General features: G+C 43.1%; 1 protein-coding gene across 1 annotated transcript in view; it reads left to right on the forward strand.

The window, feature by feature from the left end:
• The window catches only part of SNCG (synuclein gamma), a 117,002-nt gene that overhangs the window by 37,940 nt on the left and 54,260 nt on the right, over positions 1-24,802 (forward strand). Inside the window, exons 2-3 of the mRNA XM_069610779.1 lie at positions 4,237-4,278; positions 10,577-10,704. Of these exons, the coding sequence (XP_069466880.1) occupies positions 4,237-4,278; positions 10,577-10,704 (170 nt within the window). The remainder of the gene's footprint in view (positions 1-4,236; positions 4,279-10,576; positions 10,705-24,802) is intronic.

Raw genomic sequence — 24,802 nt, forward strand, 5'->3', positions numbered from 1 at the left:
GGATAACAGCAAACCTCCTGAGAGAAATAACAGAAACTCAGAAGCACGCTACCCACATTTGAAATAGAAGGATGTTAAGCAAATATATTCAACCCGTGGGGAAAAAGATGTGGACAGAAAAGAAAAGAAAATGCTATATATTGCAAGGCAAGTGGTACACCAAAGCAGAATAACTGTGCAGTGTGAAGAACAGCAAAAGAAGCAAATAATGAGAAAAGTTTACCGTAATGGACCTCAGAGTGGTGATTGAAGTAGAGACACCAGGAAGGTTGATCCCAAACAGGTAACTAGTGACCCAGAACAGGATCTTTGTCTGCAGACAGAAGATTAAAATCTACTCATAAAGACCAGGTTTTCCAAAACAGGTAATTAATGACAACGCACAGGGGCGGTCATCACAGGGACAAAACAGGCACAAAGGGAATATGGGCAGGCCAAACAGGTAACCAGTGACAACGTACAGGGTTGGTGGCCATAGGCTGGAGATTGGAAAAGGCACATGAAGGCAAAGAGATCCCAAACAGTTAACAAAAAACCAAGTGCAGGACCAGTTAACATAGGCAGGAAATTATGACAGGCACAAACAGATCCTGGATTCACAAGCAGGTAACAAATAATGACCAGTACAGGGACAGTGACCACAGACTGGAGATTGTAAGAGGTACAAAGAGACCTGTGGATCCCAAGCAGGTAACTAGTGACCAAGTGGAAGATCATTCAGAATGTTGTAATCAAAAGAAGTGAGGTCACAGAAATACACAATTTTAGGGTATACAACATGCCATCATTGATGGAAGACTTAATTGTTTGACCCTGAAGAAGACAAGACAATAAAGAAATAGTGTAGAATGTTGAAACATGTCAGTCATGTTCCTTTTGGAACATCAGAAGATCTCAAAATTTGCAATTATTAAGCACATGATGCATGGAAAATTATAAAACCATAAGCCCACCTATTGTGGGTTCACACAAAAGAAAACATAATTCCACTTAGAAAATTAACATATGTGTATTTTCTGACTTTGCAACATTGTTGCATTTATCTAATCCCTATGCATATACATGTTGGTTACATGTATGAGTGTTAGGAATGAAATGTTATTTTTAGATAGCACTTTCGCTAAAGCCCTTTACAGAGAACATATTTACATACAATATCACCCAACCGAAGTTGGTACTTGTTTATTGACCTCAGACGGATGAAAGGCTGAGTTGGTCTTGCCAGGATTCGAACCTGCAACCTCTGGAACACACACAGATTGCAGCAGGGAACGTTCAACCCATTTTATTTTACCGACTTAATAAGAATGAGAATGAGATACAAATGATTGAATCATCTTTTTTGATACTTAGTCACCAGGGATTTTGGTTAATTCACATTTTCTGTGCCCCTTTTGAATCAAATACTGTGGTTGATGACACAGAGCTCGCAATGTAATGTCTATTATGCCTATTATATTTCTTATACTTTGACTCTGGAAAACCATTCTTATTTTGAAAAGGTTGAATTGCTTGACTTTCCAAGTTATTCAGGCTACCCTGCAGTGTTTATACGAACTATGAGCATGATGAGCGTTCTTACGTGGCGGACACCTGGCCTGGATTGGTGCACCTAGTATGGACATCGTTTTTTTTTACACTGGGAATAGCATTTGTATTGGCTTTATGGGCAAAGCCAACATGATGAGTTTTCTTACATTCGGAAATACAGGCCTGTATTGTTTTTGGAATTTTTTAATGACATCATGGGGAAAGCCACATGATTAGGTTTCTAAAACGGGGATACTGGCCTACTTTTGGGCAACCAGCATGGACATGTTTTCTAACAGTAGCCATAGATTTAAATGATCCTGATGACTAGGTCACACAAGTACACACCTTCCAGATAAACCGTGGAATTCTCTAACAGACAGCCTGTGCCTTAGAAGCTTCACTCTTTTAGAAAGAAAATAAATCATTACTTTTCTACTCGTTCATCCGCTAGTCTGTATTGCCTATTGGAGCACAGAGATACCTTAGGGTTATAGTACCATCAACCTACTAATACAAATAGCATTTTACTGGCATTATGGGCACAATCAACGTGGGGGATACAGGCCTACATTAGTGCAACCAGTATGGGCACCTTTTCTTTTTTTTACAGTGACATGGAATTTCTCCTAGCATTTTTGGCAAATCCAATACGATGGGGCCTGACACCAGGGAATACGGGTCTATTTTGGTGCATCCAGCATTTACATGATTTTCTTTAGAGCCATTGCTAGCATTTTGGCCAAAGTAAACATGAGTATGCTCTTGCATGGGAATACTGGCATTTATTGTTGCAGCCAGCATATAAGTGTTTGGGCACAGTTAGGATCACTATGGTATTTTGCACTGCAGAATACTGGCATATATTGTGGGAAAAGGTATTGTGAAAATGCATTAGAAAATTCACCTGTTCCCTGTTGGTGGCTTGGCATCTATTGTTTTAGTTTATGTGTTTTTGCACTGTGCAACTCATTACCCAATTTGTCACAGAAGGTGTTGTAGAAAATGCACTATGTTAACCCATTATGTAAAAGACAATTTTCGGGGTCAGAACAGCACATGAACCCCAGTTGGTTGGTTGGTTGGGGCCGGGGGGTCCCTTGATATACTAGGTGGCTCACGTACATCTATCGAAAGCATTTATGGCCCTATAATTAAAAAAAAAATTAACCAGACACTGCTGCTTCTAACTTTCAAAAGTTTGCGATGTGAGGGAAAACATGTTGCCTGACACCGTTTTTAATGTACTTGTAATCTCCTACCTCTATCTGTCTACTCCATGTGAAGGGGGTGTGGGATTTCAGCCCCACAAGTCTAGAGGTATAAGAAGCATCAGTTGGACTCGGGCAATATCAGTGACATCTACAAATGATTTTAAGGTGCATACAACCAATTGCCTTTCGAGTTCTTCCACCATGAACGGCCATCTCTTACTGGCACACAAATGTCATGTGTGTGGCTGCAGAGAGAGTCTCATGTCTTTGAGGACGTACTTCAGCTATCAAAAGATAATGGTGGGGCAGTCACTCTGCAGAGTATTAGGCCCTCCTAAATACACAACACAACCCATCATTTGCCATCCACTGATGTAAACTGGATGCCGTGAGAGAGTTAAGAGACTACATTGTGAAGTCATGTTTAAAGATGTGAAGGCAGGCGCTCTGTTACCAGTCTTTAGCTTCTCCTCCTAACGCACGTTTTCATGACTTCATCAATCTTCAGGGAGGCTGAGTTTCTTAGTTATTTCAGGCAGGTCTGCATTTCTTTTTCAGGTGTGGCAAGTTAATTAGCCCTGAGGATTCTGGTACTTGTATCTTTCGCACTTGATTTTCCTGGCAGGTGACTGGAAACAACTCCCTCCATAGCACAAATCTTCCCCTTGATGGGTGGAGGGGGAAAGCCATGGTTGTGGCTCTCCAATGTAAGGCATGATGGCCCTGCTGCCATTGTGAAGTCGTATTGAAAGTGTATATAACAGCGCACACCGATTCCACCAGTCATGGTGTGAGATGCAGGGAGGGATTAAGTATTGCTTCTGGGACACAGATCTGTCTAGTGAGCGTTGTAGATGTCACTAGATGCCAGTCATATCTCTGTTGTTCACTGTGCACTGTGTTCTAAATAAAACATTGAGGAATCAAACACAGTCTGAACTATAGAAATGTGTAGCGTAGGCTTCCATTGCATAAGGCAATGCAACCTATGGAATGTTGGTCTGGTTGGAACCTTGTGTTCCCTCAGGGTACCAGGGACTACAGTTGGGGATTCAAGATGGGAGATGCTACTAGAAGGATGACTATACTTTGGCTCTCTCCTTTACTTCTGGCCTATGCCCTGTAACTCTAATGAAGTACTTACCTTTTGTACTTTCCGGCTCCTGCGCTTTCACTGCGTCCTGTCTATCATACATGGACTTAGACACTACAAAATCCATATTTATTTCTGTCAAGCTTAATGGCTCTGAAAGGATGGTATGTCTGGGTTAGAGTCAGGCATGACATTGACTCTTCTGTAGACGTTCCAAACATTCAGCAGCACCTGCCTGTTGCAAAACCACCAATCATCCAACACCACGGGCCTTTTAGTCCATGATCAGGATAGAGGCGTGAAAGTCACCTCAAGATGCTAATTTGCATGTATCTGTCAGTTTCTCCCTTCATTCACAAATTAATTGCTGATCACTGTACATGTCTTTTGTTTTCACAGGTACCAAGACCAAAGAGGGTGTGGTGCACAGCGTGAGCACAGGTGAGCATATTGCCACACAATGCACTACTAGATATTGTGAGATGCACTGCTTGAATGGGGAAAGAAATCAGGGGAGCAGAGACCTTAAGTTTGAAAAACAATATTTAGGGGGGCGGGTCGAAGAATCTCAAGCATCTAATGGAAATTTAGAAGAGGTGTGGCCTAAGGAGTGTCATAACAGATGGGATGTGTGGTAAACATCTATTAAAAATGTGTTCAATACAATTAGCAGTCAAAACATGTGAATAAAAAAGAAATCAAACCAAAATAGGCAAATCCAGGTTTTGACCGAAACCTAAAAGATCAGAGCATTACAATGGGCCTCATTACGGCTTTGGCGGTAGCCATGCCGCTAACCGGGTCTGCGTTACCTGAATGGGGAATTACCTGGCCATTCTGAGTTTGGAGGGCCCAGTAATTCCTCCTTCCAGGTACCCAGACCCGGAGCTTCCTCTTTCCCATTTGAGCCCCCCTACGGCTCAATGGGAATGGGGGAGGGAGCTAACAACCGGCACGTTGTTAGCTCCCTCTTCCTCTCGCGGGACCCAGTTACAACGCCTGGTTTTACCAAGCGTCCTTACCGGGTCCCGCAAGGGGATCTCGTAATCAGGCGGAATGGTGTTAACGGGCCCGCCACCATTAGCAGAGCCCATTAACCCATTCAACTGACTTGTAATGAGGCCCAATGCCTGCCACAGTGATGTGTCTGCTGTATCTCGCAGTTTGCAGAGATATTTTGAAAGGTTCGGGACTGGGAGGTCATCAGAGCGCCGGGCAGAATGGTACTACAGCCCGGTCTGAAGAAAAAATATTCATTTATTCCTCTGCGTGCACAGCTTTGTGAACTGCCCTGCGCTCACAAGGACTGCCATAACAAAGCTGGCGACTACACCCATTGCACAAACGCCATTGCCAGCAGTACACGGATTGATCTTCTAATGTCAGCCATTTTAATGGTAAACATTTTCTCAACGTCAGAAAGAAATAATGATGTGGTCTTCATTATACTTGGATGGAGGTAGGAAGGCCAAGCCAGACACTGAATTTGAAATGGGTTATGGGCACTTACCTGGGTAGACCGTAAAGACCAAGTAGGAGACTAAGGAAAGTGCCGTTTTGGGGTGGGCAAGAAATAGGCAGACCTGTTGTAAATTGAGGTATTTTTCTGCCATCACATGGAAGTAAAATATCTAGTGATTAATCCTTCTGGGAGCAACACGCGGTGGAGTGGTGAGGTGTATTTTTGGCTGGTGTGAGGGGGTTAGTGGCGACTACAAATGGGGTTTGAATGGCTTGGGGGTTTGAGTAAAAGGATGGGTTGGAGTTAGAGGGGCATTTTAGATACTTGATTTAGGGCACCTGTATACCTCACTATGCGCTGCTATCAGTTCCCGAAGGAGCAGTACAAGATTTCCGAACACATGTCACAATGCTATTCAAGCTTTGCTATGTCCAACTTATCAGCATACAATACACATTTCATATTTGTTTTCCTATTCCTTTCTTGGGATACAGAACTTTTTATTTGTACTAAAGAAGTTGCATCGCCTACCAGACCAAACCACAGGTTTCTATGAAATTGGGTGTTTTTTTGAATAATGATACTAGTAGTGTCTAACTATAGGAAGGAAAGAATACATGGCAACAGTTCACTGTTGTTGTCTCCAAGTTCTGGAAATTCACAGCCCCCGCCACAAAGGAACAAACACAAGCCAGTGATCTTTATGGGGAACCTGAACAGAATACTCTTCCTGTGTCACGGGGAGCAGTTCCTTCCTTTCTGTAGCTCCAAGATGTCTTACAGTATGACACACCTTTGGGCTTTACAAATCCTCCACAATACCTGTATTTACATTGTAGCCTACATATAACTGGATCCGGGGGGTATACCATTGTTTCATCGTCAGGCATTGTTACGACTGCCTTTTTAACATAAACATAATTACAAAAAAGTCATCTAAATTTTGGGGGGGGGGGTGGAAAATGGCAGATACACGGTTGGGGGTCGGGAATAGTTAAAAATCAGTGGGTGTGTGTGGGAGGGAACCCATCCCCCCTAAAAAAAGGCCACATTAAAAATGTAGCCATAAAAATTTCTGTCAGTGAAATGACATGGAACCATCCGGGGGCAAGTGGAGGAGGTCCAGCCATGGGTATTTAACATCACAACGTTTTTTTTCTCCAACAGTTTCATTGTTTCACTGGATACCTCAGGGTTTGGCATCAAGAGACTTGATGGCACCTTGAACTCCCCGAAAATCTTGCATATAGATTTTGAGCCTCTCGACAGTTCAAGGCACCAATCTGTAGCCTTGAAGCTCCAGAAGAGATTCAGATCAACCAATGAGAGACCACATACACTTCACGTCTCATGTCTTTTCAAAATGCCCAGCTCACTTCCTGTACCTTTCTTGCTTTCGCTAGGGTATTATATTGAGGAACGGGTTGGAGCCACACTTCGGAAGTGCTAAAGAGAGGAAGCGAGGTGTTGTTTTGATAAATGTATTCCTTCGTAAAAAAAAAAGATGTGAGTGCATTATGTTTTTGAGGGCTCTTTTGCTTTCATTCCTTCCTTTCTCTTGGTACAGGAATTCCCGCTGGAATGGTGGATGCATTCTTTAATGTGCGGTCTAATGAGGCAAACTGTTCCATCCTTAGTTCTCAAGAGGGAAAATTAATTAGATAGTTGGTCACATCATTAACACTATCTCGGTCAAAATTTTCCATCCTTCTCTTTTTTGTTTGTTTAAAATTTACTAAAACTGAGATGATGCAGATTCATGTAGCTGGGGTTTTTGGAGCTGGAGGGAAGTTGGCACTTAGGAAGTTGGGAGAAGCACCTGGGAAAGATTGTGTTGAAGCTTGTAACCTATTGTAATCATCTTCACCAACGTAGAGGAGGAGGCGGATGTGATGGTAGAACGGGAGGAAGATGTTGTCATGGAGAATGGGTAGGAATAGACATTGAGCTTGAATGAATGTCAGAGGGTGAAGATGTGGATTTGCTGAAGGAGGAGGATACTGTGGGGGTTCATTTGGGGGATGGGAGCCTGTAAATGTTTTGAGACAATATTGGATTCACAGTGCTGGGCAGAAACATATAGAGAATGAGGAGTGTGCAGCACCCCAGTCCCCTTGAAGTCTGTGGTGGAGAGATCTCCATTAGAGGAAGAAGTGGTGGCATTAGCCCCTCAGGATCTGTTTCAGAGAAGGTTGAGGAGGAGGTATCGGGTGTGGGTATGCAAGTGGTGGCAGTGAGATATGAGAAATGAGAGGAGCTTGCATATATGATGCAGGAGGTGGAAGTGGTGTAGAAGGAAGGGGAAAGTTAGGGTGCAGGTTACTAAAGGGGAAGGATGACCTTGTATTGATTATTGTTGTAGCAGTGAAATGGCTCCACCTGGACCTCTCCTGTACGTCTGGGTTGGGGATTACCTCTCTCTGCCAAGCGAAAGTCATTGAAGGTGGAGAATTGCTCTGAAATACGTCTATGAGGTAGGGGAAGAAATGTGAGCCTTCTGCATTGGCCATGTAACCCATGTCTGGAGGTTGCATACATATTCACTTACACGAGCTACATGTCACCCACCTGCACTACTGCATGGGAGGCTGCCTTCTCTGTGGCCTATTGGAATGCTCCCTGAATGTTCTGTCCTGAGATTCCATGTTTGTCAGTTGAGAGAGGGAGCGGTCTTTCCCTACAGTGTGGATGCCCGGTATCTCTGTTCCCAATTTACCTACCGGTACTTGCCACCTGAAGATCCTGGTCTACCAGTAAAGGCCACTTACCTTCCACCTTCCACTACTGTCTCCGGGTCATCCTTTGGAAAGCAGGACATTGAAATATAACAACTACTTCATTATTCACTTTAAGAGTTGGAGAAGAGACACTGTGCAATACTGAGATACTATATTCTCCTAGCTTCAACAGTTGTGGTGGCATGAATAATGCACTGCATTCCATCTGCCTTCCCTACTACAGCCAGCGGCACCATTGAGCAGGACGATGTTGGCTTCCCACTCTACTGCAGTGGAAAGGATGGCTGTGCCTCCATAGTGGAAAATGTACAATGATTGTATGTTCCGGCATGCGGACACATAATGCCTGATTCACAGAACATTTTCCTATGGTATTGCACCATTATAAAACGCTTTGGTGAATAATGTCTGCCTTGTGGGTGGTCATAAGCTGGAGGAAGCCGGAGGAATGAGCAATATAGGATGTTCACAGTCGCGCCAGCCATCTCAACATCTTGTGAAGTGTGCAAGAAGCCGGAAAGAGGCGCACAGATGTAACCAATTTCTGTGGGCGTGGCCTTCCAGTAAAGGAGGGCGAGACATAACCATTCATTTTTTGGAATGTGAGTTTTTCAGCATGATGCATATTGTTGTTTATCTTGTGGCAACGAAACATCCCTGGAAGCTCTAAAGATCATCTCAAACTCTACAGCATCAGGTGTAAGCTTGGTGTTCCATTTGCTATCCTTACAAGTGCTGTATCAAACTGGAGCTACTCAATCGGGTTCCCTCCTCCATCAGAAACCTTCACATGTGTGTCTCACACTCAACATAGTCACTGGATTTTTCCTCCTTTATAAAAAAAGCTCTGTGCACGTTTAAAAATCAAGCTTGCCAGAGAAATGTTCTCCTCTCTCAGAAAATGTCACTTGTGTGTCGCACAATTTAGTCTCTGGGGGTTTCCGCTTCCTCCGAAAAAGTAGGTTGTGCATATCATGCTCAAGCTAGTCTTTGGAATGTCCTCCTCCCTCAGAAACAAACCTATAATTACTGGTGTGCTATCATAATTATAATTGTAATCTATTTCTGATTTTTTTTAAAAGCCCTTATCTATATTCACTGAAAAATGTTTGTTAAAGGGACGTGATGTTTAAGTTACACTAATAAAAACCTATGAAATTCAATGAAAAAACGTTGTTAAAGGAACGTTATGGTTACAAGTACAACCAAAAAACCTCAGAAATTTGCCAGTTATAGTAAGCAAAGCAACCATAACTCGCGCCACCATCCTGCACTGCTAAGACTAACACCCAGGACATCTAAGATTACATCACAAATGCCACTGATGACATCACTGATGAAATCACATATGAAATACATTTTGATGAAAAGTCATCAATCTGACTGGGCCATATACTTCTTTTGCAAAGTTTGGTGAGGATTCGTTCAAGGGGGCGAAGTTATAAGCCACCCAAATAGTGCTCTTCCTATGGGTTCAGCAACTTAACCATAACAGAGGGCCGCTACCGCAGGCCCTGTAATGTTATACAAGATATAGATATTTTCAGGAACTGTCTAATTTCTCATTAAGGTGTATATTTACTGGTTTCATGAAAGTGTGTGTGGCAGCGGCCATCTAGCACACAGGCTTTACTACAGACATCAGCAGAATTCCTAAGATTATACAATTACTGTGCCTAGTTTACTGGGACCACTGAAAATGTCAACTTTTTTATTTTGATCCCCATTTCACACCATATATGTGTTAGGGATGGGCATAGTATGTAGTGGATGAAGAGGGGATGCAGGGCGTCTCCCTGGCATATATATGGGGTGAAAAGGGGGTCAAAATAAAAAGTGAACATTTTTGCGGCTCGCAGTAAAGATGGCGCAGTAATTACATAGATTCGAATTCCTTACTCATGATCCATACTATTCTGGAATGTATCTCTCCTCTCTGTACCTTCATCAAGATAGGGGACTCTATACCCCACTTGTAGTTAAAGCAGCTTGAGTGATGCCCTTCTTTCTGTAGTACCTTATACTGCTTGCAGAGGCGCTGCTAGCGGGGGCTGAGGGGCTATATCCCTGGGTCTTTTGGTTATAGCCTCGGACAGAAGCTCAGAGGCTACAACCAAAAGGCTAGCTAGCCCTGAGTCCCGACAGTAACATAGCCCCAGATCTTTTCCAGACTTAGCAACACCCCTGCCCGGTCTTGTGACAGAACCAGGCCATTGGATGTCAGCACCTGACAAATGTCTATACAATGCCTGTACAATAGCCAACACAGTTTGCTTAGTCATTGTTCGCTTGTTTTTATTAATCATGCAGATCTTTCCTGCATGCAGGCGTCTATTTTTATGGCCTTCTGTACACTCCGAAAAAGCATTGTGCTGCAAACCCATAGAATGTGTTTCCTGGCCTAAACTGATGGCACGTTCTTCATAGCTTGACCAAGGTAGACTATAGTCTTCCACAATGCATTTAGATTAAGCTTGGGTCGAGTGCCTTCATCCCATGTGCCATTAGATCTCCTTATTTTATAACTTTAATCTTTCAGTGGCTGAGAAAACGAAAGAACAGGCCAGTGCGGTGGGAGGAGCCGTGGTCTCCGGTGTCAACCAGGTGGCAAACAAGACTGTGGAAGGAGCAGAAAACATAGTGACTACCACGGGCTTAGTAAAGGAGGTGAGTTTCAGGTGCCCCTTCCCAACAGGCTCGTGCTAGCATGCAGGGCAAGGGTGGGCCGGTTTTCCTGGGCAATGTGGGCCTGTTTGTGCACTGGCATTGGCAATTTTGATCGTTACTACTGACTGAATATTCTTTAAAACACACACATATTTTCCCAAAATAGTGCCTTAACAGTTTATTGGTAAAAGAAAACATTTTGATTCCCAATTGCAGGCCCCTTTTAATGGGTGACAGTACCCATTATTTGTCCCAGTCCATCCTTGCTTGGAGAACTCACTGCATCTTGATAGCCAATAACCTCATGATGTAGGTTGTGGTTAAGGGTTTACATTGTAAAACATGCATAATTATGTCTTTCATTATGTTTTGCCAATCTCCGTTGGCCTGCATCCGGCATGCTGGTGTCTGAACCCAGCACTAACAAGGCTCATGTACCCACAGAAATTCAGCTCAAGATCCTAAGCTAAATGCCACATAGAGACAATGTAGGGGGCGCCAGCAGAGGTTATGACTCATGAGAGAAAATCTAGTCACTAAATCCAAAATAGAAATGCAGCTTTTTATGTACGTATTTACCTGCCTGGATCTTCATATTAATTGGTATGTAGGATAACTACCTACTATCGAAATGAAGTATCCTTCACAGCTAATAAGCACTCATTTCATTACAATTTTACTGATGAAAAATCATGAAGGACAATAGGACATGTTTTCGGGGTCCCTGTCTTTAATGTGGCCTTCCCTATTGCCAGTGGAATGACCTATTAAAACTGCTTGGGCTGCATTTTGGAGGACATTGCATTTTCTCTGTATTGTAGGATGTGATGCATGGGCGTATATTTGTACCTGTGTAAAAACACTCTCTGTATTAAAAAAGTAATGTATCCAGTAATTTTAAACTTAGACCTGTGCAACTGTCTTCATATATATGACACCTGAAAAATACAGGTTTCATGAATACATGATGATGTTGTTTCTCCAAGCAGAGAGTGGGTGGTAGATCTCTCAGCTCTGCAGGTGCCTCTGCCTAGAATGGTATCTCTGCACCTCTGACTTGAGCCAGATCCCCTGAAGTTCCGGAAGCTGCTTCTCTCTCCCTCTCCCCTGCTAATATATTTGACGGTTTATAGTGAAAAAGTCGAATGTAAAAAAGTCGAATGACAAAATGTCGAAAAAAAATCTCGAAAAAAAAAAAAGTCGAATTTGTTTTAATGACGTTTTTCATTCGAAATGGGGGGGCTCCTCCCAACCCCCCTTTTCTTTCTTTTTTTTTTTGTTTTACCCATTTTTTTTTTATTCCCGGACCCCAAAATAAATATATAATAAAAAAAAGGCAATTCGACTTTTTTTTTCGAGATTTATTTTTCGACATTATTGTTATTCGACTTTTTTTTTTTGAGATTTTGACTGACCACCATATTTGACTGCTCATCCGGACAGGTTGCATGGTTGCCCTCAGAGTCACACAGGGTACCATGCCCCTCCCCCCGACCAGTCACTATGCACTGCCTCCTGGCCTACCCAGAACTCCCGGTCTGGGACTGCACCCGTGTAGTCCTTTGCCGTCCCTGCACTTACTCAGAGCCCTGCTGCCCTGATTGCACATCACCTTACCCCTTCCCTGCACTTCACCTTGCACCTTTTCCCCTGCCCTTCTCGTTTGCACTTGCATGATCTCAATGTCACATGGTCCAGTCATAGCGTTTGTCTTGTCATTCCTCTGTTCCCTTCTCTTGTCTTGCGGCACCTAGGCACCTAGAACCACTTGTGTAGAGGCGTGTTACAAATACCAAACCATATCATATCATAAACACTGATGGTCAATTATGGTCTGCTGGACCTTATAGTCGTTGGTTTCATATTGCACTGGGAGCTACTAGTTTGTTGAGTAAAATTGCACATTGGTCAACCCTTACTTTATTATGAGGTTGGTGTGTTGTGTGATGTGGTACCTCAAACAATGCAAAATGACTTTATGTACAGTGCAGTTATGGCGGTGGTCTTAAACTGATTTCCTACTGTCACCTACTACACCTGCCACCTAGTGCTACTGTTAGCAGGTGAGTTTCAGAAGTTTATCAGTGACTCTGGGCACTGGTGGCAACATATTACTCAAATGACAAAGATTATCCTCAAGAGTTGTAGATGAAAGAAAGTTGAAATACTGGCAGTATTGGTCTAGGGTACAAAAGGCTTGTCGATGTTGAAAGTTATCCAAAGATTTCAGTCTTTGTTCTTAGGTATTGTAGTGAGTTCCAGAAGCCCCCTTCGCTGATGTATGATGCTAGCCCCCCACCCCCGGAAACACTGTATTGTATCACAGGAGAGAAGCAGAGGTATCCCGGAGACTACAGACTGCATCTCCCAGAGTCCATCTCTGCAGAACAGAAGGGTCAGCGGACTGGAAAGCAGCATTGACAAGAAAGTGTGGGGAATCCTCTGCAAAACCGCAGAAACAGCAAAGCAAATGGAGCAATGCCATGGGAAATTAACACATGCTGTGTTACTCTTGCAAGAGGTGATACTCGCACCCGGAGATTGCAGAAGAGCTGCAAGGCTGAACAATTAACCCAGGACTGTTTCCAGATGGCACTGCATGCTACATGTATTGATAAAACCTCATGGGGCTTACAAAAACCATGTCAGGGTGGCTTTTCCATGATCCATTTCTGGCCTTCGATTGATAAGCCTAGAAGGGAAAGCCAGCCACAGAAAGGGTCACATGAATTCCTTGCTAACAACCAATCATGGCTGCTCTTAGATAGCAAGACATAGCCTAATGACTATAAAAGGGAGTGGGAATGGTCACTGCTGTGGAACCAGAGAAATCAGAGTTATACCGTGACACAAGAGGAGCCGCGAAAGCCTCACCTGGCAAAAGGCTGCACGGGAGAGTGCAGATACCTGGAAGAAGGTAAACCAAACATGAAAAGTCCAGGATCTGTCCTTGAAAAGACTGGTGGCTGGTGAAACCATGATACTTTGCTCCCTTGATGTAAAGGGAGAGCCCTGGAACTACCATTCAGGAAATAATTGCTTGTTGGTGAAAATCAGGAAGCCTTCCTCCCTGACCAACAGGGGAGAGTACTTGAACGGTTCTATGTCATTTTACCAACATGAATTTAGTCGAAAAATTTTCTTTCGAAGAAATTATTTTTAAAAAACTCATCAAAATTGTTTAAAACCAATATATGGTGGGTCCCTCCCTACCCTATATTATTAACCCTGCCCCAGACCCCACCTAACCCCTTTCAACCCTCTATATCTCGATTCGTTTTTTCGATGTCATTTCTTCATTAAAAATGACAAAAAAAACTCCTGGGGATGAAACAACGCGATACCTCTTGAACTACTGGCTAGGAAAGGCAGCTGGTTGGAGAAAGAAGGAAGAATTTGTCCCATGATATAAAGGAAGAGCTGTCAAACTAATATCTATTATGGGATTGCTGGATGAAGAAAAGCAGCAAACCTTTATAACAGGATTAGAGAGGGGAAACAGGAAGTACTTCTAGCCTCGAGCCTTTCGATGGAGAAGGTAACTAAGGGGTTTGAAAGATGTTTTCATAGTTTGGAGGGGATTGAAAAGTCTAGCTCTTTGGCTCATCGACCAGTAACGCTCAGGCCTTTGAGAGAGGGAGCTGGCCCATGGCAGGAGGGCATGAGAATATCATCTGCCTGACAATGTCTCTAATGGCAGGGAGAATAACTATTTCAGCTGTTGCAAATACATTACAGAACCAAGGTGCAGGAGAGATTTGTGGTGAGATCTAAAGAATCTCAAAGTCTAGGAGGGACATGTTGTGATATCTAAATAATCTTAAAATCACAGAGGGACCCGTTGAGAATCCTGCAGAAACCCAAGGCCCAGAATGGGTTTGATGAGAATCCTAGAGAATACCAAGATCCATGAGGGAAAGCTTGTGAATCCCGAAAGAACCCTAATCCAGGTGGGACCTGCTGTCAACCCTGTAGAAGCCCAAAGTCCAGGCCGGTTCTATTGTAAATCATGATGGTTCCCCAGTTTCACAAGAGACCTTTTGTGCAACCTGAAGGAACTCCAGGTCCATGCGGGACCTTCTTGCGATTCATGAAAAAACACAATGTCCAGGAGAATCCGAAGATCCAGGAGGGACATGTTGCCTGCAAAAAAAGAATTATAAACCTTAGGGAGGTTTAAGAAGAGATGGCTGTGAAACAATTCGGAAGAGGTCCTAATCATGGGGAAAGCAGAGAGGCTCAAATAAGTCCAGAGGGTGAGTACCTTTTACAGATGCATTAGCAGAAATAGTTTTTTTTAATTTGGTTAGTTTAGAGAGTGACTTGAAGAATAATTTAAGAAATTGTTGGTTGTCTACATATTGAAACATTTACATTAATACAATAGGGGAGCAAGGAGGTTAAATGGTTAATTAAGTGTAAGTTTCGAACTTTTCTGTTGGCCATATCTTTTGGATCATTATTTATCGACTATGGTGAGAAGGAATGCCTGAAGAAATGTGTAAGATTAGGTTTTGCTATTTATGTTGGCCAATCCTTCAGAACTTTACTTCGTAGAACATAGTCTTTGAACGGCAAAGACGTTTTAGAATAGATTTAAGAGCTACTTTGGTTTACCACTTGTATGGGCTAAGAGGGAAAACCCAAGGTGGCACCTTTTTTGTGTTAGCCCATCCAAACACAGTTTGCCTTTAATTTTAGAGTTTCCCCTGACTCCTTTTAAGCATTGCTATAAACCAACCTGACCATTCAGAGAAAACAAATGAAGAACTGTTAAACCACATTCCTTGGTGTTCCATTGCTTAAGTTCCCCACAGTAAGTATTGCAGGACCCATGAAATGAGGAGTCATCTGAAGGGGAGAGGCAAAGGACACACTGGGTCAATGTAACAGATCTCTTTCTTCAAACACTGAGACCCTTTTGGTGTCTGGCCTAGCCTTCATGGATCTTTAAATGTAGCTGCTTGCTATTTGTGACCCTGTGATATAGATGGCGGAGTCTGCTGCAGAGTCTTTTGGTTGCGGTTGCGAGAGGACTCTACAGCTTTTGCTCCTGAACCCTGTGAGGACCTGCTTCTTGTCCTTTTTTTGTTTCACCTGCTTTCACCTGGTGCCTTTAAAATACCCAGAAGACCGCGGAGCGGCCGCGGAGTCTGCTGCAGAGTCTTTTGGTTGCGGTTGCGAGAGGACTCTACAGCTTTTGCTCCTGAACCCTGTGAGGACCTGCTTCTTGTCCTTTTTTTGTTTCACCTGCTTTCACCTGGTGCCTTTAAAATACCCAGAAGACCGCGGAGCGGCCGCGGAGTCTGCTGCAGAGTCTTTTGGTCTTTAGGCTCTGCAGGCTCCGCGGCGCCCCCCCAGAAAAATCCGCCCACCGAGTCACTCGAAGACATTCAAAACCTTGCAAGTGACCTGCCTCTCGCCGCTGACAGCTGCGCTGTCCCCTCGTGTGTCCGTATCGGCTGGCCCGGAGCTGAACGACCCCTCTGAACGATTCCCCTCTGACTATCCTCTGACACCGGAGCCTGCCTGTGCCTGGCGTACTCGTGCTCCATCCACCTAACACCGAACAGGGTCCTCTGCCGCGTGTGCCTTCGCAGCCCCGCCTCGGCCACTCAACGCGCTGACTCCCGACACCCGCAGCTGTACAGCAGCCCCCTCAACGCCCTATACCAGACCTGTCAGGACTCCGACTCCAACATCTGCTTATCTTCGCTGATCAGGAGACCGAAAGGGTTCGTCCCTTGGATCCCGAAAACTTAGCTCTAACCGCCCCACAGGAACAAAACGATCGCACAACCCCGTACCATTGACCGATCAGGAAACCGAAAGGGTCCCCCCATTGGATCCTGAAAGCGCAACTTGATCCTCTACAGAAAAGCGGAACGAAGATAAACCTGCGCAGCCTCACTGATCAGGAGACCGAAAGGGTTCGACCCTTGGATCCTGAAAGCGCAACTTGACCCTCCACAGAAAAGCAGAACGAAGACAAACCTGCGCAGCCCCGCTGATCAGGAGACCGAAAGGGTTCGACCCTTGGATCCTGACCTCATCAAATAGACAACAGTAGCAAGCCGCAACCAGGGGGCCAGTATTCTAAGAAACCAAATAGGAACCCCCCAAAACCTAAACTTTGCAATCTACAAACTGGAAACAATGACAATAATTCGCACCAACAAACAACACCCAACTCAACGTCCAAAAACAAGACAAACAGCCAAGACCGTGAGCGCTAACACAACGGACGAAAATTTACTGCAGCTAACACTGGAGCAATCCTTCAAGAAAGTGACATTGTATAAAGAAATTCCAAAGTCCCTGACACAGAATTCAAACTCTAAACAGAACTCAGAAGACTTCAAAGAAAGAAACCTTGAATCTGCTAATCCCATTGTGATATCCCCTCGACTATTAGCGGAATCACACAGCACAGTTGAAAATCAGCAACTTACCTCAACCGAGATGAAGAGTCCGGACATTAAAACTCAAGCTCAGAATCCAATCACAACAACTGGACAAACCACCATGTCCGTATCATCATCACCGGCTCTTCAACTCGAACCTGAACAGCAACTGATCGATCCTCCAATTGCTCTGAACACAACCCACCAGTCCACAAAACAAGACCCTCCAAACAACAGGACACAAGACACCCTGACAAATCTTATAATCAGCAATAAAGAACCCATGGACCTTACAAACAAACAGTTGCAGACACCGACAAAACAGGATCTAACATCGGACAAACAAATCCGAAATCAACAATCCATGGAACTGAAGAAACCGCACGAAATAGTCAGCAATCCTCAGGAAATTGCTAACAACCAAGAACCAAAACGCACAGCTCAACATATCGGCTTCAAGCCTACCTCAAACTGCCAACAAATTGAACGAACACAAGACCAAATTACAAAACCAGCAGTCCCAACACCAGAAAAACAGAAGCAAAAAGAAAAAGCAAGATTAGCACGACTTGCGTGGCTTAAAACCCACAACTCCGTCAAATCCACCAGCCCAGTGGAACCAACAACATCAAAAACAAGAAACAGACTGGAAAAATTATCACTGGACATCACCGAAATTGAGTCAATCATGACTACTGCAGAAAAAGGAAAAGAAGTATTTAGAGACTTAACGGAAGCAAACCCAATGCAACTAACATCAACACCATGTATCCCCCAGGGCAACCAAAACAAGCTGATGAAAAAAGAACGTCAACCAGAATTGGATGAACGTAAAACTGCCCCATCCCGATTCAACTATGACACAGATGAATCTTACTATACTCCAGATCCAGTAATCAAGAATCAAAAATCAAAAGACCCCCAACAGAAAAACGACAACCACGAACAAGCCGAAGAAGACCCACACCCAAGAATCCCAACAACAATGCTAGACTTGCAAAACATGCTCATCGCAACACTTTCCCAGTCGATGATCCCCTTCTTGAAATTACATGAAGATATGAAAGATGCAATAAAAGATCAGGCGACCCTTCTAGCGCTAATTCACTCAAAACAGATACACATCGAACACTTTGTCTCGACAGTGGAATCAAGACTCACAATAGAAGCAGAGGAGACACACCGGTGGCAACAAAGACTAGCCGAGATTGCGAGAGGAGACCGACAAGAGAAAACAAAACTTACAGGAGAACTAGTACAGATGCTCAAAGAACACCATCACCAGCAAGCAACCAGACCAAACGATCAACGACTACAAACCCCGCCGTCTCTAAAAGCGTCACAATGCCCAATTCAGACACAACAACTATCTGAAACCACCTCGGACCTCGCCCAACAAGTACCAAAAGAACCGAGTCAAAATATTATTAACAAAAAAACAAAAACCATCACCCCAAGTAACATAACAAAGAACCCAAATGAAAACTTTCAGATTTTTGAAAAAGAAAAAATAACAAATGAAACAAAACCCACCCAACAGAAAAATAACAAAAAACGACAAACGGGCTCTCGAGCATTTCTACGAAATATAAACCAGAACGCCCAAACTGTTCAACAACCAAAGAAGAAAATATCAGCTGCCAACACACAAAGCATTCAAGTTCATCTAGCCCAGACCAAACCCAAATTAGCGGGACCTATCCTGCCACACTCGCCGATCGATGAGGAACTGCTCAACATGACCACCCACGAAGAACAACCATCAGAAAACAATCAACAGGCTTCGCAATCAATAATCCAGACGAGTTACATAATAATCGATGAATATACCACAATCCTTGATCAACCTGCGAAACAAAATCAAGACACTTCTACTGAACTCTCCCTAGAAGAAACTTCGGTGCTATCAATGGAAAACATCTCAATATCCACAACCAGAGACGAAGCTTACGACCCCATCTCGTCGATCTCGATAACAACAACACCACAAGACTCCAGTCAACAAACCCAGATGCGACCAACATTTGTTAATCCACTACGACAAAATGAAATATATGAAATCCACATTGAAAATGCAAATAAAAACCTGGAACCGGTAATCCTAAATAGAACAAATCTACTACGCCTTTTTGGCGTAATACCTTGCTTGAAAAAACTCACAACAAAAGACCTTGATCTGATAACCTTTAAAGACGATCGAAACTTGGATAAAATCGTCATAGAGCTTTCGGACCCCAATAACCAAGAACTCATCATATCAACACGAAGACAATTGCACAACTTGGGCTTCTCATGCTGGGCCTCAACATCCACAAGAATGCCAAGCAAACCAAAATATAAAACAACAGCAAGATACGAAAGAAAAAACAACGACCAAAGGAAACAAAAACAGGCAACTGACGACAGAAACTCAAATCGTGCCTCAGAAGAAGCATACCTAAACAGAAATAACAAATCTAACAGAACAAGCTTTGAAACTCCTTCATCAGACATTGAATCTATAGAAGACTCAATAAGAAGCCAACAACCAGACAAAGATGCCCATGCAATTAGAAGAATCTATGACTTCGAAACCACCTTCTCAGAAACAGAATCTACAGAATACTCAATGAACTCTAACTCATAACAATTAACGAACAATGGATTTACGTGGTCACTGTGCTCATGGAACACCAGAGGAAATCTCCATCTATTTACGGACTCAGCTGCTGAGCTAGAGCAATACCAATTCATATGCCTCCAAGAAACCTGGCTCAGCGACCCACCAGCATGTGATGGTTTTACCACGCTCCTAAACCCAGCTATCGTACAAAAACAAGGAAGACCCGCCTCAGGCTTACTCACCCTAATCAAGATAAACCCTCACAGCACAGTAATACTCTCCGAAAACATAAACCCCTGGATTCAACTGACCACAATAATATATACAAAAAACCAGCAAAAACGAGAAGAGAAAGACAACTCAACAATCCTAATCCTAAATCTCTATTGGAACCCATTAGCAATATCAACAGATATGTTCCTAGATGGAGTTTTCATCTCAGTCGATGAGGCCACAACTAAACATCCGTCATCGGAAGTAATAATATGTGGCGATCTGAACATCAAACTATACGATAAGAACGGTGGCCTCTTAAAGCACTCAGACCTATCGGCAAACGCAAAGAGATGGATGAAAGAAACCACGATACGCAACCTACTCCTTCTGAGTCAAGGGAACACTTCGAAACCCTATACACCAACATGGAGCAGAGGTTCATCCCATGCGATCATCGATTATATATTCCTATCTGAAAAACTTCACCGATCAGTCACAAACGTGCAGACGATACTAACAGATAGGAGCGACCATAATCAACTTACCGCCCACTCTGAAGCGGCACTGGAAAAAATAGAGACGGGGCTACCATCTCCTCTATTAGAACTAAACGGAACAACAACAAGGCTGAGAATCCCACAAGCATCCTTAGCCTCATTACCGGAAAAATTCCTACAGACAAGTCTGACAAATGCTCTAAAAATTGACTACGAATGGATCCTAATTCCGTTCCGACAAACCAGTAAAAATCGCCCGCAGAAAGACCATCGACATTTCTACAACCAAGAAATTGCCGAAAGGAAAAAAGCCTTAAATCGGACAATAAGACAGATAAAGAAAACCCCAGCTCTCGATATCCCAAACCAGATCAAAACTCTGAAAAACAACCATCGAAACTGGACTAAATCACAAAAAAGCCTCATTCAGCAGGCAGATGCAGAGAACATATTGAAAATCCACAAATCCCACAATACAAAAGAACTCTGGAACTTACTCAATGACAATCAACAAAAACAGCAGAAGCTTACAGCTAACGTAACCCAAGAAAAATGGATAACGCACTTCACTACCATCTATGCATCACGAGAAACGGTTCAACAGAACACACAACCCATAACAGACCCAACATGGAAAGTACACGCAGAATTTGAAGATTACATCCTCCTGATCAACAAACTCAACACTTCCAGAGCCCCAGGCCCTGACGGACTATCCAATGCCATAATCAAAGAAGATCCTAACGCTTGGGCAACCCTCCTGTGTCACATCACAAAACTGATCAATAAACTGCACAGAATACCAAACTCCTGGAGAACAGCAGTAATCGTACCAATCCACAAACAAGGCCCTAGAGAAGACCCCCAAAACTTCCGACCGATCGCCTTGCTCGATCCGCTAGGAAAATTATTTGCAGCAGTACTTCTAAACCAACTCACCGCATGGGCCATAAAAAACAATAAATTCTCGACCAGACAAACAGGATTCACGGCCAACGTTGGAACAAATCTCAACCTGATATTACTACAAGCAATCAAACATGAAGCCATCAACTCCAACTCGACAATCTACGCAGCATTTATTGACCTAAAAATGGCTTTTGACGCAATCTCACGCGAAAAACTATGGTCGAAACTTAGAACATGGAACTGTCCATCTGATATCCTAGAACCAATTATCCTGCTGTATTCAAAAACCACGATAAAAGTCAGACTATCGAGACAAGGAGCTACAACATCTGCCATACCAACAGAAAACGGACTTAAACAAGGCTGTCCTCTTGCAGCGACACTCTACAACTTGTTCACTGCCGATATCGAAGAACATCTAAAATCACATAAAACCAATCCCCCCAAAATCAACTCGATCCCAGTCCCAATCATGGCATACGCTGATGACATTGTGCTACTAGACAAAACACCGACTGGGCTACAAACGACACTAGCAGATCTAAGCCATTACATGAAAAAAAACGAACTAACGATCAATACGGAAAAAACAAAGACAATGACCCTCACCAAACCATCAAAAAAAAGAACAAACCAATATATCTTCACGATCGACAACTCAGAAATAGAAAATGTTACATCGTTCAAATACCTAGGGATCACAATAAACCAGTCAAAATCAGAAGAGCAGTGGATAGACAAAATCGAACAAACATCTCAAACTCTATCAAGACAAGGCTGCCTCCTTCACAGAAAATACGGCAAGTTCTCCTTTAAGCCAATTATCTCCTACTACAGACACAAGTATATTCCGATTCTCACCTACGGTACCGAAGCAATGTTGAACGCTCAGAGAGTCAATTGGACAAAATATGAAGCGACTTTCTGGCGCAAAGTCCTTCGACTCCCGCAAACATTTCCAATGCCAAGAATACGCTACGAACTGGCAACTCAATCAATCGAATCAGTCGTACAATGGAAAAGACTAGACATTTTTCGGAAAATATTGACAGATGGGAAAACTCCAGCAATTCAAATACTTCGACACAAAGAAAACACCTTCAACACGACAATATTGGAAAAATGGAAAGATACAATGAGAAAAGAAATGGATAGTGAAAATATCACAGAAGAACTGCTCACACTTCGTCCACAACACGCAAAAACAAAACTGCTGCACAACGACTGGATAAAGACCATCCAACAAAAAAATACCTACAAACAGAACCTACAATGCACAAAAGATAATAGGAGAATCCACGAACCACCGGCGTACCTGCAAACCTTCCCAGACCAAACCATTCGAGCAACATTCCTAAAAATTCGCCTAAACATTCTTCCTACAAAAGCATACCTATACACAAAAAGACAGATCAAGCCCGAAGACAACTACTGCAGGTTCTGTAAAGACCAAAAAATCGAGGAAACCATTTTTCACCTCGTAATGGAATGCAACGAACTCGCCACACAACGCAAAGAATTCGGTGCATTCTTTCAACTCTCATCGACACAAATGTGTACGCAAGAAAGATGGACCGCTCTCCTAAGCGGCCACAACAACAAGTACACCTACACAATTGCTCTCTTCCTATCTTCTATACTCGAACTAAACAAACAAAAGTTAAAAACCGATTCTAAATCAAGTAAATGATGAAAAAGTTTTCAAATAAACTGCAGCATCAAAAAAAAAAAAAAAAAAAAAAAAATAGATGTTGGATAACAATGCTGAGAGAGTAGAGCTTTAGGAGATGTTGCATTTTCTGTTGAAAGATCCGGGCAGGTAGAATGCCAGTTTCTCCTGATGATGTGGTCAGCCTGGAAGGATGCAACCTAGTACAGGGCAGTACCTTTACTTTCAGTTTCCCGATACAAGCACCCCAAGAGGAGGTTGTGGGGCACAGTTTCAAAAGCAGCCGATACACACAGAAATATTGGCCATCTCTGGTATGTCATAGCACTTCCATGATGCCTTTCATGGTGGTTGACATGCCCCAAGGTGAGCAACACATTGTTAATTGTTTAGGAGGTTATTTAGTGGGACAGTTGGGAGGGAATCACTGTTTCTAGGGCTTTGCCAAAGCAAGATGGGATTGATCATTGCATGCTCGAGTTTGTTACCTTACCTTTATGAAAGGAGGCATTAAGGTGGTGAGTCATCAGGTGAACGATCACTGAGATCCCAATTATGGTCACTTTTTAATTGCATTTTCAGAATCCTGGAAACCTCTGCAACAATGACCTGCAGAAGCTCTTGGACGATTGCCAGCTAGCAAGACTGGCTGCATGGAGTTAGGGTGGTTGTGATGAGGCACCTCATTGTAGTCTGTACACAGCATATCGATTTTAATCTTAGGTGAACATTTGATGATATTGAAAATGATTTGTTTCTGAATAATCATTAGATTGTTTTTATCCCCCACATCTTTATATAAACTATTCAAACCCCAACCTTATTGTAGTGATTTCCTCATCCCAAGTCGTTTAGCTAAGAACCGATCTGAATACATTTTTCTTCCACAGGGTGGATTATTGACTTTACAATATAATTCCTAGCCCTTTAGCCATACATCTGCTTGTATGCTAAATATCAGTGGGTTTCATAAATTCAAGCTCATTGTCAGTACATGTATTTAAACTTGGTTAAAACATGTTGCAGCTAGTCCACCAGATTTCCCTTTTCAACTGCTTAGGGAAATGCCTATTTCCGTTGATGTTTATTAGGCTAAAGTTAGCTTGGTCAAATGTATTTGATAAAGTACCGTGTAGCTTATCATTCGCGTCTTCCATATGACTTGGCATCAAAGTTATTGTGTCTTCTGAATTAGAATCTCACTACTGATCCTCTAGCCCCTTTCATTGAATGATTCACGCTTCTAAGTCAGTCTTTTATTTGTAGTCCAGATATTCATAATATAGTAAGACATTAGTTACATCATTAAGCAATACCTCAGGTTTTGGGGTATCTTTACCACTTGTTAGAATAAATTAGAACCACAGAAAACACGTAGGCCTTAATGTGGTTCCCTGAGCCATAACCAAGTGGCAAACATCCCAGCATAGGGATTTACAATGATTAGTACCCCAGGAGAGGCTGTGTGGTGGCGTTGCAGCCCCATGGTACTAATAAGCAGAGAGGCAGGTGGGGGAACAGCTAAATGTGTGGTGGGGCTCAAATGCTTGCCACGGATACATCCAGGGCGTCAGTAACATGTGCAAGTGATTGCGAGGCGGGTCTTTTCAGTGTCTGGAGACGGGTGGAGAGTTGTGAACAGCGACCAAGGCATTGGTGTGACCGTAAGACGGCACCAGAGTAGGACAATGGCAGACCACAGCCAAATAAAAGCAGTGCGGTCATTGGAGGCCATTGGGAGAGTGTAAAGCTCAGAGCTTGAACAATCAGATTTAACAGTGCCACAGACCATGGTGCTAGT

The sequence above is a fragment of the Ambystoma mexicanum genome, chromosome 8, assembly GCF_040938575.1.
Source record: "Ambystoma mexicanum isolate Mex_15411 chromosome 8, UKY_AmexF1_1, whole genome shotgun sequence".
NCBI classification, from domain to species: Eukaryota; Metazoa; Chordata; class Amphibia; order Caudata; family Ambystomatidae; genus Ambystoma; species Ambystoma mexicanum.